Source organism: Phascolarctos cinereus, unplaced genomic scaffold, assembly GCF_003287225.1.
Source record: "Phascolarctos cinereus isolate Bilbo 61053 unplaced genomic scaffold, phaCin_HiC Scaffold_9;HRSCAF=440, whole genome shotgun sequence".
Classification (NCBI taxonomy): Eukaryota; Metazoa; Chordata; class Mammalia; order Diprotodontia; family Phascolarctidae; genus Phascolarctos; species Phascolarctos cinereus.
The window spans coordinates 208,148,206-208,163,155 of record NW_027556402.1 but is presented as its reverse complement, the minus strand read 5'-3'; the positions used below and the strand labels follow the sequence as shown (position 1 = coordinate 208,163,155).

General features: G+C 43.7%; 1 protein-coding gene across 1 annotated transcript in view; it reads left to right on the top strand.

Annotated features, from left to right (window-relative positions):
- The first annotated feature begins 1,347 nt into the window (after positions 1–1,347).
- The window catches only part of OTOG (otogelin), a 102,059-nt gene continuing 88,456 nt past the window's right edge, over positions 1,348–14,950 (top strand). The window contains 8 exon segments of the mRNA XM_021005386.2: positions 1,348–1,420; positions 1,522–1,585; positions 1,853–1,925; positions 7,096–7,174; positions 8,157–8,249; positions 8,526–8,680; positions 12,690–12,808; positions 14,289–14,494. Of these exon segments, the coding sequence (XP_020861045.1) occupies positions 1,348–1,420; positions 1,522–1,585; positions 1,853–1,925; positions 7,096–7,174; positions 8,157–8,249; positions 8,526–8,680; positions 12,690–12,808; positions 14,289–14,494 (862 nt within the window).

Sequence of the window (14,950 nt, the reverse complement as noted above, 5' to 3'; positions counted from 1 at the left end):
TGTGAATTAGTTGTGTTGGCAGGGCATAATGTGAGGAGACAGGCTTTGTCTTATGTCATTCTTGAATTCTTATGAATTCATTATTAATTCTTGAATTCTGTAGGCCAAAAAAGGACTTCTTTCCTGGTTCTTCAAAGTTTCACAGTAACCTGGAATTTGGTGGGAGGAAGAGGGGGATGTGTGAAGCCTTTTTAGTGAAATTTGAAAACAAACACTTGGGGACTTTGAGTCACATTCCCTTAGTTACAGACCAGAAATCCTTTCCTGAGGTCAGATTTTGAAGAAATGGATGGAGGAATACAAGGGAGGGAGAAGAAAGGAGGGAAATTGGCTTCCCTCAAAGCTTGAATCCTCACTCACCAAATACTCTCTTCAGTTGAACCTTCTTTCCTTTTGCAGGGTGGGCTACAGGGGTGGGGAACCTATAGCATCCAGGCCACATGTGGCCTTCTAGGTCCTTGGGTGCAGCCTTTTGATTTGAGTCCAAGCTTTACAGAACAAATCCTTTTATTAAGGGGATTTGTTCTGTGAGGTTTGGATTCAAAGGGACACACTTGAGGACCTAGAGGGCCACAGATGGCCTCAAGGCAGCAAGTTCCCCACTCCTGCAGGAGTGGTATCCAGGTCCTAGCTCAAGTCCAACCCTCACCTTCATCTAAACCTAGAAAGTCTTCCTCAGCTATATGGGCCAGGCAGCAGACAGCACAGGACACAGCAGAGGATGGGGAGAAAACTTGGCCTTCAAGGTTTTTTGGGGGGAGGGGGAGGAGGGGGAGGAATTGGGAGCCTGGTAGGAAGCAGAAGTATAGGTAGGAACAGTGCCCATGGGGCCAGATTTGGAAAGGTCTGAAGAAATTAGCCGGATTAAGCAGTGTCTGAGTGCAAAGGTACCCTGCAGAAAAACTGCTCAGGGCGCAGAAATAAGGCTACAGTGACTGTTTACATACCCGAGTGGGACAGGGCGCTGGCCAAGTTGTTGCTAACCAGATTGCTAGAATGGAATTGAATTAAATAGACCCTGCCCACAGTGGAAAGAGGATTAGCACCGGCCCCCGCCCCAGGGCGGGCGGGGAAAGGCAGGTAGTACCTAAATTATAGTAATGAGCTGGGCTGTCCTAGGGCGCCCTCCCAGATTCTGGAAGAAGTGAGGCACTGGGGCTGAGATTAACACAGAGCGTACTGGCCTGGACGAGATAGGACACATGGGATAGGAGCGGACGGGACAGACGAAAACCAAAGGGAGAGACGCTGCTCTTCCCAAAGGCCTCGCCTGAGGTTTGCCGGAGATGCACCCTCGCCTATTCTAGGGTATCCCGCACCCTGTGGTCAACTAGAACCTAGGCCTCCATGGGGGTCCTCGCCTCGCACCCCACAGCGTCTGGGATCTGGCTGCTGTTTTTTTGTCTTTGGGTCCCTGAAGGTGAGCTGGAAGTTAGGAATGAAAGCCAGGGCGAGGGTCGGAGGAAGAGAGGACAAGACCTGGAGCTAGAGGCTTTTTAATTTGCTACCCTCTATTTTCAGTCACCAGGTCGACTCCCTTTAGCAGCCGCGCGGAGCTGCCGCCCTCTGGGACTGCGGAGAGCAGGTGAGTGGGGTGGGAGGTTGGGACCCTTACCAGCCACTCTTCTGGGGTGGTAAAGGTCCCTCCCGAGGGCACTCTGCAGGCACCTCTGCCTCCCCTCTCCTAAGGATTTTTGGACTTTTATCTGGCCCTGGCCACCTCGTTGGCGCGTCTGGGTGAGAAAGAAGCAGGGCCAAGTGAGGAGGGAAGGGCTGGTTTGGTCTGGGCGGGGGGCAACTGCTTAACGGCCTGTGCCTTAAACTAAGCTCAGCTAAGCTTCCCTTAGCCCAGAGTCTCTTCCCTCCCTAGTCTTGAAGACGCCAAACTTCGTCTGGGAGACGCCACTGCCGGCCGGGAAGAGCAGGTAAAGGAACAGCAGGGACACTGGTATGGGGTTTTTGGATGGGGGTGAGAGAAATCCTCTGCCGGAGCCTGCATCTCTCCATCTCTCTGTCTTGACCTGGAAAGAGGGTTGGTTAGTGATGTCCCTTCTACTGGACTAGGAAGGACGCTTAGAGAGAAGTTGGGGCATGTGGGTGATCTGTGCCAAAGAAAATCTTAGCTCCAGCTGAGGCAGACTGTCTAGGGAGGCTATAGGATGACATCTCCTGAACTGGGAAGGAGTTGAATTAGATGAAGCTCTAATGTCCCTTTCAGCTTCGAGATTTTGTAAACCAGGTCAATGGGACAGCAGGGCTGCTTGGGTGGTGTCATCTTGGGCCAAATAGATAGGACCTTTCCGACAACTGACGTTCAGGCTGGCCCAGGAGTCAGACAACGACAACCAGTTCCGCTGAACCTAGAAGCGGGTTTGTGTGAGAATGCCTGCGTGTGTGTATGGGGGTGGGGGTAGATCTACCCAACAGATGACAGACAATGGTTTTGGGGTATTCTAAAGAAGGAGCTAAAGGGAGAGGGGAGTGAGAACTCTCCCTTCATCTCTCTCTCTCTCTCTCTCTCTCTCTCTCTCTCTCTCTCTCTCTCTCTCTGTCTGTCTCTGTCTCTCTCTCTGTCTGTCTCTCTCTCTCTCTCTCTGTGTCTCTCTCTCTCTCTCTGTCTCTCTCCCTCTCTCTGTCCTCTCTCTGTCTCTCTCTCTCTCTGTCTCTCTCTCTCTCCCTCTCTCTCTCTCTCTCTGTCTCTCTCTCTGTCTCTCTCTCTCTGTCTCTCTGTCTCTCTGTCTCTCTCTTCTCTCCTCTCTCTCTCTGTCTCTCTCTCTCTGTCTCTCTGTCTCTCTGTCTCTCTCTCTGTCTCTCTGTCTCTCTGTCTCTCTCTCTCTCTGTCTCTCTCTCTCCTCTCTCCTCTCTCTCTCTCTCTTCTCTCTCTCTCTCTCTCCTCTCTCTGTCTCTCTCTCCTCTCTCTCTCTCTCTCTCTGTGTCTCTCTCTCTCTCTCTGTCTCTCTGTCTCTTCTCTCCTCTCTCTCTCTCTGTCTCTCTCTCTGTCTCTCTCTCTCTCTGTCTCTCTGTCTCTCTGTCTCTCTCTCTGTCTCTCTCTCTGTCTCTCTCTCTCTCTCTCTGTCTCTCTCTCTCTCTGCTCTCTCTCTGTCTCCCTCTCTCTGTCTCTGTCTCTCTCTCTGTCTCTGTCTCTCTCTCTCTCTCTCTCTCTCTCTCTCTCTCTCTCTCTCTCTCTCTCTCTCTCTCTCTCTCTCTCTCTCTTTCCTGACTGTCAGGGACACTACCCTGAATCCCAAGCTGGGCCTCTCTGCCCCACACTAAACTTCCCAGGATGCCTGGGATCCTTGCCTGAGATGCATGATAGAAAAGTAGGGCAATCTGGGGTAGGGGGCGATAGTTGGCAGCAGGTGCTGGTAGACTGTGTTTGTCTACATGGGTGAAACACACAGTGGAGCAATTATCTGAGTAATCCAGAACTTCCCTTCCTCTGAATTTCAACTATAGCCTGCTGAGTTTGGGGTGTGGCTTTCTTTGCTTTTTCTTTCTTCTTAAACATTTTGGTTGGTGCGGGTGGTGGTCAGAGAGCCAGGTGGCAAACTTGTTTCTACCACTGCCTTCCTTTGTCCGTTTCCTCTTCAAATTGTTGTCTGTCTATTGTTGATTTTTGTTGTCACACAGGAGTGAGACAGTAGGACAGAAGCAGTCACTCTCCAGCTGTCTTGATAGACTCAGTTTGCAGAGAAACCTCCAGTGTTCTGAGGTTGTCTTTGTCTGACTTTCTCTATGATGTTGAGAATGGGGAAAACACTATCTCCATAACTCACTTAAAAAATTATAACAGTCTACAAGAAAAGAAGGACTTTTAGAATATGAATCTTTGGACCAAAAGTTAGTAGAACTCAGTGCTGATTTTCCAACCGGTGACTAGTGGGTTTTTTCCCTTTTCCTCTACTCTAAGCACTTAGTCTCTCCTCACTATCCTCTGCTTCTAACAAAAGGAGAGAAATGTACAGTTATCCCTTCCCATCCTGGTTTTGACATATTGAGGGTTGGCAGAAGAAATTAATGGAAATTTTTGGGGAATTTTTCGGAAGCTGCAGATAATATGAAGAGGCCTACAGATAACACAGAAAACGTTTAAAAACTCAGAAATTCATAAAATATATGTATACTATTATATAATAATATCAATCCAAATTTTACAATAAGGTGCTGTAAAGACCCCATAAAAGAAAAGGAAAAAAAATTAGATTTCTCTGGTATGAAGGGAGGGCCAGAAATTTTTCCATGGATTTTCCAGATCACAGGGGCTGCTGCACCCATAATCTTAGCAATGTGGAAGGGATAACTGTGTACTTAGTAGTTATTTTGGATACTGCAGACAGGTGGGAAAAAGTGAATCAGGGAGAGGGGAGGATGAAATTTTGGATTAAGATCAGAGGATCTTAGATCTGATGTTGAAAGTTATCTAGTCCAAAATCCTCATTTTACCATGTGATGAAAGTGTAGCTGTTAGGTTCCAGAGGCAGGATTTGAATTTAGAACTTCCCAGCTTCAAAGCTAGCTTTCTATCCAGTGCTATGCAGCCTCTTGATAACCTCCCCAAATCACCTTTTCATTAACTCATTGGCTCACTCAATACATTCGTCATGTAATAATCTTTATCTAAGTACCCCTGTCTACACCGTATTCTCTTTCTTTGCACAAAGGAGAATTGCTGAGTAAGTTTCCCTCCCACCTTTCTCCTTAGTGAGATGTCTATAGACCTGTAAAGGCTGGCCTCCAGCCCCTTAAGAATGTGGCCCCTAACAGATTTCTCAGGTTACTGTTTTTGGAGCAGCGGAATATCATTATTGTCCAGGCTGTTGCCTGGGGAGCACAGCTGAGACCAGAGGCAAGGCACTTACCTGTCTGTGTAGGGAGTTGAGCTTAATACCAGTAAGACCTGTGGCTCTTTCTGAAAATGGAGGCACTGACGCTTGACTTCAGTTCTATAGTCTTTTTTTTTTAAAGGGATGCCCATTTATTGTGTGTTAGAACATAGGATCACGGATTTAGAGCCAGAAAAAGCCTCAAAGGTCTTTTGGCAACCCCTTCTTGTAGAGATGAAGAAACTGAGGTCCAAGACCAGTTTTTGTTTTGTTGTTCTGACTTCAAACCCAGGCAGAAAGTATTATGACATCCCCAAAGGTAGAGATAAACCTCTGTATTACTATACAACTATGAAATTGAAGCCTGAAACCCAAACAAGTGAGAGTCAATCTAGAGGTTGTTGGTCATTCCAAGGGGGCTACTAGCTTAAGGAGCAGTCCCTTGCTCAGAATTTTTTTTTGGGGGGGAGGTAGTGGCATGGACCAATGATTTCAGTGTACAGTTATCCCTTCTACAGAGAGACTTTCCCCTTCCCTCATCATAGTTTTGATATATTTCTGATCATCATAAGAAATTAAGTGGGAATTTACACCAAATTCACTCTAGGGATTCCTGGGTTCATCATCACTTTGTGCTTTAGGGTAGCTCAGGTGTTTGATAGAAACTGGTGGGGTTCACTCAGGCAGATCTGATCGGTTTCCCAATTTTGAGGTGCCAGGTCAGGGATGGGATGCCTATTACCTAAGCAACTGGAACTTTTGGGGCATAGAAAATTCCAGAAAAGGGAAATTGATTCCAAAGAGGGAACAATGTAAACAATATCTTAGAGGCATGCTGATATCACATGGTTTATTTTTTTTCCATAAAAGTTCATAAGCTTATAGGACCATTGTAAGGCGAGAATACTGAGGCTCAGAGAAATTAAATGCTCTTCCTATCACAGCTAGGAAGTTCCTGAGACACAATTTGAACTGAGATTACCCAGAGTCCAAGTTCAGGATTTTACCCACTTTGCCATGCTGCTTCTTTTGCTGTTGACTCTTGCCACATAACTAGCCCACTTTCTTTTCTGGTCGTCAGTGTCCTCAGTCATGTCCTTTGTACTTCCTGCTCAGGCCTCTTGGGTAGCCCACTGTAGCATATCCATCCTCCTTTGGATTCTTTGTAAACCTAAGACATTCTGAAATCACAGTGCTTGAGAACTTGGAAGAGAATATCGTTGCAAAAGAGCTGGACTCATATGGCCTAGCAGTTTGGGCTCTGATTTGCATCTTTCCCTACTACTGAGCACAGAGCCTTGCATGCAACAAGACTGGAATCAATAGGTGCTTGATTAGAAGGTTGCTGAATGGGGCATTGGATCTGTGAAGACTGAATCATCCCGGTTAGGCAGATAGAATGAGAGTTATGCTCATAAATGTGTAACAACTGGCTCTCTGGAAATGGAATGTACCCACAATCAGCTTTAGGTTTAGTCTCCATTATTATCACTTTCTAAAATCTAGACAATCCATAAAACAATGAATCAAGCTCCAATTTGTAGCATTTGCAAATTCCCAAGGGTTAAATGCTTACAATGAGCCAACCAAATAGGTTTGGCTATAGACTCTTTCAAAGTTGCTGTGACTATAAATGAGGGAAACTTGGCAGAGGGGAGGAATAGGCAAGAGATAGGTTTTAACTCAGTATTCACTTGTACATGGTCTTTGGCCAGACCTTCTGGAAGAACAGTAGTCTCTGTTGGAATCTTCTTTGCCCCCAGTCTCATTCTCTTTCAACAATGTGTATGGCCCCTTGGGATGGATTATTTAAAGTAGGAAACTGTATCGTTCAGCAACTGGGCTTGGGTCTCATGTGTGTGTGTGTGTGTGTGTGTGTGTGTGTGTGTGTGTGCATGCGCACACGCGTGTGTGTGTGTATGTACATCCATGTGCTGGGCTTGGATCCTATGTGCAGTGTGCATACTCAGGCCAAAGATGGGCAGAGGAAGAAAAGTCAGGTGAATGAAGAAAACACCAGATTCCTCCAGTGTCTGAAGGAAGAGACTTTAGGTCTTCTGTAGGAGCAGTAGCTAAGAGTATGTGGACATCGTTAGTGTAATGGAGTTAGGCAATTCTTTAATTCTATTACTCCCTCACCTGACTTTTTTCCCTCTATCCATATGTGGCATGGGTGTGCAAACACATTGCTAATTGTAGTGAATTAGGAAATGTAGTTGACCCTTGAATCTCTGCTTTAAACAACTCTCTTCTCTCTCTCGTCATTCTGAAGGAGGCTGCACCCTTGGCGTCTTCAGCCACGTTTTCTCTCTGGGAAAGACGACTCCATCGTACCAAGTGTGCAACTCCCTGTAAGTTGTCTTAAGCCTTAGAGAGGGACTGGCCTATGAAATTGGAGAGTGCCATGGTCCTTGTTACCTTCATGTTCTTCCTAATCTTGGAGAACTGCTCATAGACTTCCCTTCTCCTAAATGTCTCCTCCATATATTTGGATATACCTGGACAGGAAATTGATGTGACAGGGTGTACCTGTGTGAGCTCTCCCTCTTATCAGACTATCCTCCCATTTTTCTACATACCCCACAGGCTAACATGTTGCTTGGCATGTAGCAGGTGCTTAATAAATAATTGTTGATTGATTCATTCTATTCTACCTCCTATAGCACTTGGCTACAGGTTTTTTTCCCCCCTGTTTCTTGTGGTTTCTTCTCCCCTTCCACACTAATGATCTCTTCTTGCTCATGGCCTTCCCTTCTTACTATATTTTGTTCCCCAATCAGGTATGTTTGGAATTGCCCTTTGAGAGCTGTTGAGAAGAGAGGTATAGATTGAAATCTCTCATATGCCCATAACCACCAGCTAATTGGTAAACATGAAATTAGAGTCAGAGTTATTCAACCACTGGGTTTCAGTGACATCTGTGTAATTGGCTTTCTTCATGCTGTAGCTCAGTGGTGAATGGGGCAGGAGGATTGGTCATATAACACCCTCCCCTCAGTAGCCAATAATGGGCTTGTTTCCCAATCAATCACACAACTCTCACCCATTATAGCCTAATACTACCTCTACATGGAGTTTAGCAAGCTCCCAACCTTTCTCTTTCTGAACTGAGCATCATTTCCTCAAGGCAGTTACAGCTTAACTCTAACTACAACAACTATCCAGTTTCTATTAGGAAAATCTTAACATTGCCCTGTTATCTTCCACAAACCCACCCAGGGAAAAAATTACTGGTGGCATGGGTGATCAAAAAGTATGGAGACTACTGCTCTTCTCTAGAATCTAGAACTTAAAATCTAGACCCTAAGAGAGTAAATTGCTTTTACCTTGCAGACTTATTCTCCTGCTTTAATGGAGGGGAATGTGTGCACCAGACATTCTGTGACTGCAGGCGTTTTAATGCGACAGGTGCCCGATGCCAGACAGGTACGACTGAACCCAGAAAAAGATGCACTTAAGGACAGTGGGGTCAACTTTGGTAGAGAAAATGGGACTTGGAGAATCTCCCCAGTTTGTTGTTTTTCAGGGAGAGAGAACAACAGTGCCCTGAGCCCCTGACAGGTAGCTGGTGTATGGGAGAGACTTTGATCATTCATCTCTGGGCAACTGAATACACTCATCCTCCAGACTCAGCCACTGACCTCCCCCCCTAGAAATCTGCCCTGACTTCCTATTGAAAGCTTTCCCTTTGCTTGTGCTCAGTGTATAACACAGGCCCAGAGAGAGACAACATTTGCCGTACGTGGGGACAGCACCATGTTGAGACGTTTGATGGCCTCTATTACTTTTTCTCTGGGAGAGCCAGCTACACACTGGTGGGTCAGTATGAGCCTGGTGAGCAGAGCTTCTCCATTCAGGTGAGGAAGGTGCATGGCTTTAGCCCTGGTCCCGCTCACTATCACAGATGTGTGCATTTGGGGGTGGGAGTTTTGGCTTTTAAGCTCGTGTGCAGGACACAGTGCTATAGACTAAAGTTGAGATGAGTTGTAAAGAGTTTGGCTTGTTAACTTAGGCTGGGCCAAAAGGATTCTGGATCTTGGTAAGGTCTAGGATGTAGTCTTTCACCTTGGTCTTCAGTTCAGGAGCCTGAATTGATCAGCTTACTCTTAGGCTTCAAGGACTGCTTCATACGAATCAGCCTCGTAAAGCACTGATAGGACCTTTCCGATTGAGATTTGGTGATCAAATTGGACACCTAGCTCAATCTACACCTGAGAATTTGCTTGCTTGCAACTTTTATCCATCACTTATGGTTCAGCTTTCTGGGACCAAGCACAACCAATCTAAATCATTCTTCAAATTCTCTTTGAAAACATCCAGTGTGAGGGGCAGCTAGGTGGCGCAGTGAATAGAGTCCTGGCCCTCAAGTCAGGAGGACCTGAGTTCAAATTTGGCCTCAGACCAAACACTTGACATTTGCTAGCTGTGTGACCCTGGGCAAGTCACTTAACCCCAATTGCCAAAAAAAGAAAAAAGAAAAAGCAAACAAAAGAAAAAAAAAGAAAACATCCAATGTGGAGAGCTTGATGAGATTTCCCATTCCATTTTTAAACAGCTATAGTTATTAGGAAGTTGTTCCTTAACATGCCAAAATTAGTCACTCTACGTGTTCCCCATATAACTCTTAATTCTTCTTTCTGGGGCCAAGGAGAACCCATCTAATCTTGCTTCCACATGACAGTCTTTTGAATTTTTAAACCCAACTATGAGGTGTCCCTAAGTCTTCTCTTCTCCAAGGTAAACATCCCCAGTGCCATCCTTGGACAGCATGATTTCTGGTCCCCTTATCACCTTGACTGCCATGTCTAAATATCCTCCACTTTGTCAATATCCTTTCCATAGGCAGCCGGCACAGAACACAGTATTCTTGTGTGGTCTGACTGGAGCTGCGGGAAGATTCTCATCCTCTAAATTCTGGACACTCTCTCTCTAACCTATGATGGCATCTTTTTTGGGGTGTTTTGTCACATTGTTATTATCTAATGATGAGTTTTCAGTCCACGAAACCTCCAGATTTTCTTCACTTAAACTATTTTCCAGCTACTCCTCTTCCCCTTGTCCTGCACTTGTGAAATTGATTTTTTGAACTCAAGCTAGAACTTTGCATTTATCTCTATTAAATTTTATCATTTCTGGCCATTGTTCTAACTCAGCAATTCTCAACCTTTTTGGTCTTGGGACCCTTTTACACTCTTAAAAATTATCGAGGAGCCCCTTCTCCTAGGAGTCTTTATTTATGTGGGTTGCATTGATATTTACCATATTAGGAATTAAAATGCCTTAGTATTAGGTGGAAATAGTTTTGATCTTAAGTTCAGTCATTTCAGTCATGTACAGACTCTTTGTGACCCCATTTGAGGTTTTCTTGGCAAAGATACTGGAGTGGTTTGCCATTTCCTTCTCCGCTCATTTTACAGCTGAGGGAACTGAGGTAAACACGTTGAAGTGACTTGCCCATGGTCACTCGGGCTGGATTTGAACTCAGGAAGATGAGTCTTTCTGATTTTGGGCCTGGTGCTCTATCCACTGTGCCACGTAGCTATCCCTTTTGACCTTAAAGACCTCCTGAAAGAACCTCAGAGACCCCAGGATTCCCTTAACACTCTGAGAATTGCTGCCAGTCATCTAAAATGTTAACTTTCCCTCCCCATTTTGTTTTTCACAAATCTGACAAGTGTGCCTTCAGTGTCTTCATCCAAGGCCCTGATAAAAACACTGAATAGCATGAGACCAACTCAGGACAGATCCCTTGAGGCCTCTACTGAGAATCCATTAATGACTTTTTGTTTTAGCTTCATTCATTCAGCCAGGTTTTGAATGCATCTGACTAGATTATCCTCTGGTCTACATGTGTTCTTGTCTACAAGAAGTATGAAAGACTCGATCAAATGCTTAGCCTACATGCCAGTATATTAAGTTACACTAAGAAATGTTATTCCAGAGTGGGACTGGATTCTCACGCTGGTTAGCTTATTATGTCTCAGCATTGTCATCAGGTCAAATAAGATAACACTTGGAGAGCCCTTTGCAAACCTTCAAGCACTATATACATACTGAGAGACAGTGTGACTTAATGGTTGAAGTGCTGGGTCTGGAAAATCCAAGCTCAAATTCAACCCCTGGGACACTGGGCTTTCATATTATTGTTGAACTTTCAACTTTCATAAAAAAATTAATTTTACTTTATTTTTGGCAATTGACAAAAATCTATATTCTTTCCCTCTCACTTCCCCTTAGCCCCCATGAGGAAAATACAAACAAACAAACAAACAAAGAAAAGCCCAAATCCTTGGTAACAAATATGCATAGTCAAGGAAAACAAAATCTCATATTGGTTGTGTCCAAAAGATACATGTCTCAGTCTGCACTCCCTGAGAGGGAAGTCTATCCCCTCTCTCTGTCAGATAGAGTTCACTTTTCCTTGTTCAATCAATGGTCACTGCTTACTGACCACCATTTCTAGAAATGTAAGCTCCTTAAGGTGAGGGACTATGTCCCTTGCTTTTATTTGTATCTTCAGTGCTTAGAATAAGGCCTGGCACAGAGTAAATGCTTTCTCGTTTGTTCGTTAATTCATTCAAATTCTGCTTCCTTTACACTTAACTAGTTGTGGTCCTGTGTGAGAATCAAATGAGATTTTTCTCTCTCTGCCTCTCTCTGTCTCTGTCTCTCCCTCCTTCCCCTCCCTCCCTCCCTCCCTCCCTCCTTTCCTTCCTTCCTTCCTTCCTTCCTTCCTTCCTTCCTTCCTTCCTTCCTTCCTTCCTTCCTTCCTTCCTTCCTTCCTTTTTCTTTGTTTCTTTCTCTCTCTCTTTCTTTCTATAATCTATTTATATATCTAAATAGATAGATATCTATCTATATAGATTTCACATGCATGTATAGATACATATGTACGTATATATGGATATACACATATATACATAATACACTTATGTGTATGCTTATGTAGACACATAATGCTTTGTAAACCTTATTAGAAGCATTATAGAAATGTTAGCTGTTGTTACTTAACCTAGCTTTTCTCAGGTAACTCCCTAGTATTCTATTAAATTGTAGTTGGGTGAGAGATGTGTTGGTGGAGGGAGTTCCCACACCAGGAGTTCCCCATCCTGATGAAATCACAAATCCTTTGGGTAGTTTCATTTAAACATATGTAAGTTTTATTGTTATTATCATTTTAAAGCCATAGAAACCTGGGATCCCTATTCCTATTATAGAGAGAGATCTGCCAGGCTACATACCTGTAGGTCAAAGCACCTTTTGTCTCAGACAGTACTTAGGACACACTTGATAAGGTCTTCCTCTTCAACTCTTTTTTTTCTTCCATGGTTCCTTATTAGTCACCCAAAACTTGCCATTATCACACTTCCTCTTGCCAGATATGTAGAGGCAGCTAGGTGACAGAATGCGGGACTTTGAGTTAGGAAGACCTGAGTTCCAATCCTGATTCTGACACACACATTTGCTATGTGACCCTGGGCAAGTTGTGTTACCCTCTCTGTGCTTCAGTTTCCTCATCTGTAAAATGGAGTAATGATAGCACCTACCTCACAGACTTATTTTAAGGATCAAATGAGATAACATGTGAAGTACTTCACAAACCTTCAAATGTTCTATAAATGCTAGTTATCGTTATTATTATTGTTATCATTTGAGTTAATCCAACTAAAGTCTATCTGACATTAGTTATATTTCTAGATGAAGTCTGGCTCTCATAGTACCAATAAAGCTAAGAAGAGTTGAGAAAGAAAGATCCAGACCTCGCCTTGACTCTTGGACCCAGAGCTCCCCATTGGGGCAGGACCTGCTATGGGGCAATGCTGGGAGTAGGCCCCTGGTTCACATGTCTCAACCCTCTCATTTCAGGTTCACAACTACCCAGAATGCAGCTCTTTCCCCTACAGCTGCCCACGGTCTGTCAGCCTCTTCTTTGCAGGGGAAGATGAGATTCGCCTGAGCAGGAATGTCACCCACGGGGGTTTGGGGTAATGAGCTAACTTCCTTGTACCTTGTCCTACAATCCCTGGCATACGGGGTCTTGGGCAGAAGCAATAACTTTTCTAAGAGGAAAGTACAATGGAAAGGAAATTTTTCCATCTTCTTTTTAAATTCTCTGGCTGTGGATGACTTTACATTAAGTCTGCAAGAAATCTTCAGTTTGTTAGGGGGTGCAAGTAGGAGGGTTGTATATATAATATGTGTACAGACTGTGTATAGCAAAGGGCCTGCACAAAGGTCACCAAAGCTTGTATTTGGCCTCTACTTCCCTTTCACTTCTCTTCTCTCTCTTTCTCTCTTCCCTCTCAAATTCTTGGTGTCCAGGTTTCTTCTTTATTGGATCAACTCATATGATAAATTCACTCATCCTGAGGTTTTAGGGACTTCATGTGCCATCTTTCTTGGAGAGAGTTGCATTTTAAAAGAGAAACTTGTATTCATGCAAAGGAATGAATTATTAATGGTTGTATTTGGTAGTGTGGTAGGCTAAAAGGGGTGATAATAATAATTCAGTTATGTTTATTTAGATAGTAATAATAATAATAATAATGCTCAATATAGAATAATGAGTATTTGTATCATAATCACATAATATTTTGCAGTTTTCAAAGTGTATCCCTCATAACAACAATATTATAAGTATTATTATCCCCACTTTAGAGAGGCAAAAACTGAGGCTGAGATAAAGTGATTTACTTACAGTCTCAGAGCTAATAGGTGTTACTAGGCTCCAACTCAGATCTCTTGACTCCAGACCTAGTAGTCTTTCCCCTTCTATGATCTCTTGTTAGTTTGGGGGTAGAGGAGCCTCTCCCTCTATCCCTCCAATCCCTATGAGCATGTTTGGGTTCTGACCTTCTGCTCAGTGTCTTCATGCCTGATTGTGTAGTCAGTAGACTCAGGTTCAAGTCTTCGCTCTGAGACTTGCTATCTGTGTGACCCTGGGGAAGCTTTACCCCTCTGACCCTTAGTATCCTCATCTCCTCATTTCCTCATCTATAAAATGGAGCTATGCACTTACCACATCCATTAAGTGAGATCTGCATTGTGTACTGTAAGAAAAAGCTATAAACTATAAAATATGATGCAAATGTAAATTACTATTGTTTCTATTGTAATAGTCTGTAAACTGTAATTATAATTATTAATGTAATACTTTAATTTATTATAGTTTATTTTATAAATATAGTAAACTAGTTTACAAAATCTTTGTAAGCTGTAAAATATTATATAAATTATTATAATAGCTTGCTGTATAAACTATAGTTTATAAAGAACAGACTTTGCAAACAGTGAGTCACTGTTGTTTTTCTAATTGTCTGTGGTATGTTCCAGTGAGTCTGTAGCTGGTAGTAGATGTTCTAGCTTGGAATGCTTTTTAATAAGCACCCTACTTGGAGCATCTCAGTGAGCAGGAGGTTTGGGGGCTCTGAGTACCCTGTGTTGTCTCTCCCTATGCCACGGCAGGGTCCAGCTGCCTCACATTACAGGGAACTTGCGACTCCATCAGATGGCTGGCTATGTCATTGTGCGGCATCAGTCTGCTTTCACGCTGGCTTGGGATGGTGAATCAGCTGTCTACATCAAGATGAGTCCTGAATACTTAGGCAAGACTCATGGATTGTGTGGGAACAACAATGCTGACCCCCAAGATGACCTGAAGACCAGCTTTGGTGAGTCCTGAGGGCCAGTGGCTCAAGACTTTCTATTCCCCACCCGCTTCCCAACTGGAGCATCAAGAGAGGCATCCAGAATTGGAGAGATCAGGTGGTGGGGTTTGGGGGGAAAGCTAATCTTTTCATCAATTGAGTCAGTACTGTGTGCCTACTGTGTACTCAGCCCAGTGTAGACCTTGGTCCTACTGGATGGGCTTAGAGATCATGTATTTTGTATAAACATAGTTGTTTGCATGTTGTCTCTTTCATTAGAATAGGAGCTCCTTCAGGGCAAGACCATGTTTTTCCTTTCTTTGTATTCTCAGTGCTTAGCATGGTGCCTAGCACATAATAGGTACTTTGTAAATGCTCGTTGATGATTATTATGACCTGGTGTGTTTTGGAGCTAGCTCATATGAACAATAAATCAATTTATTATTTTGTTGATTGTCTAAACCTAAGAAAAGGTTTTAA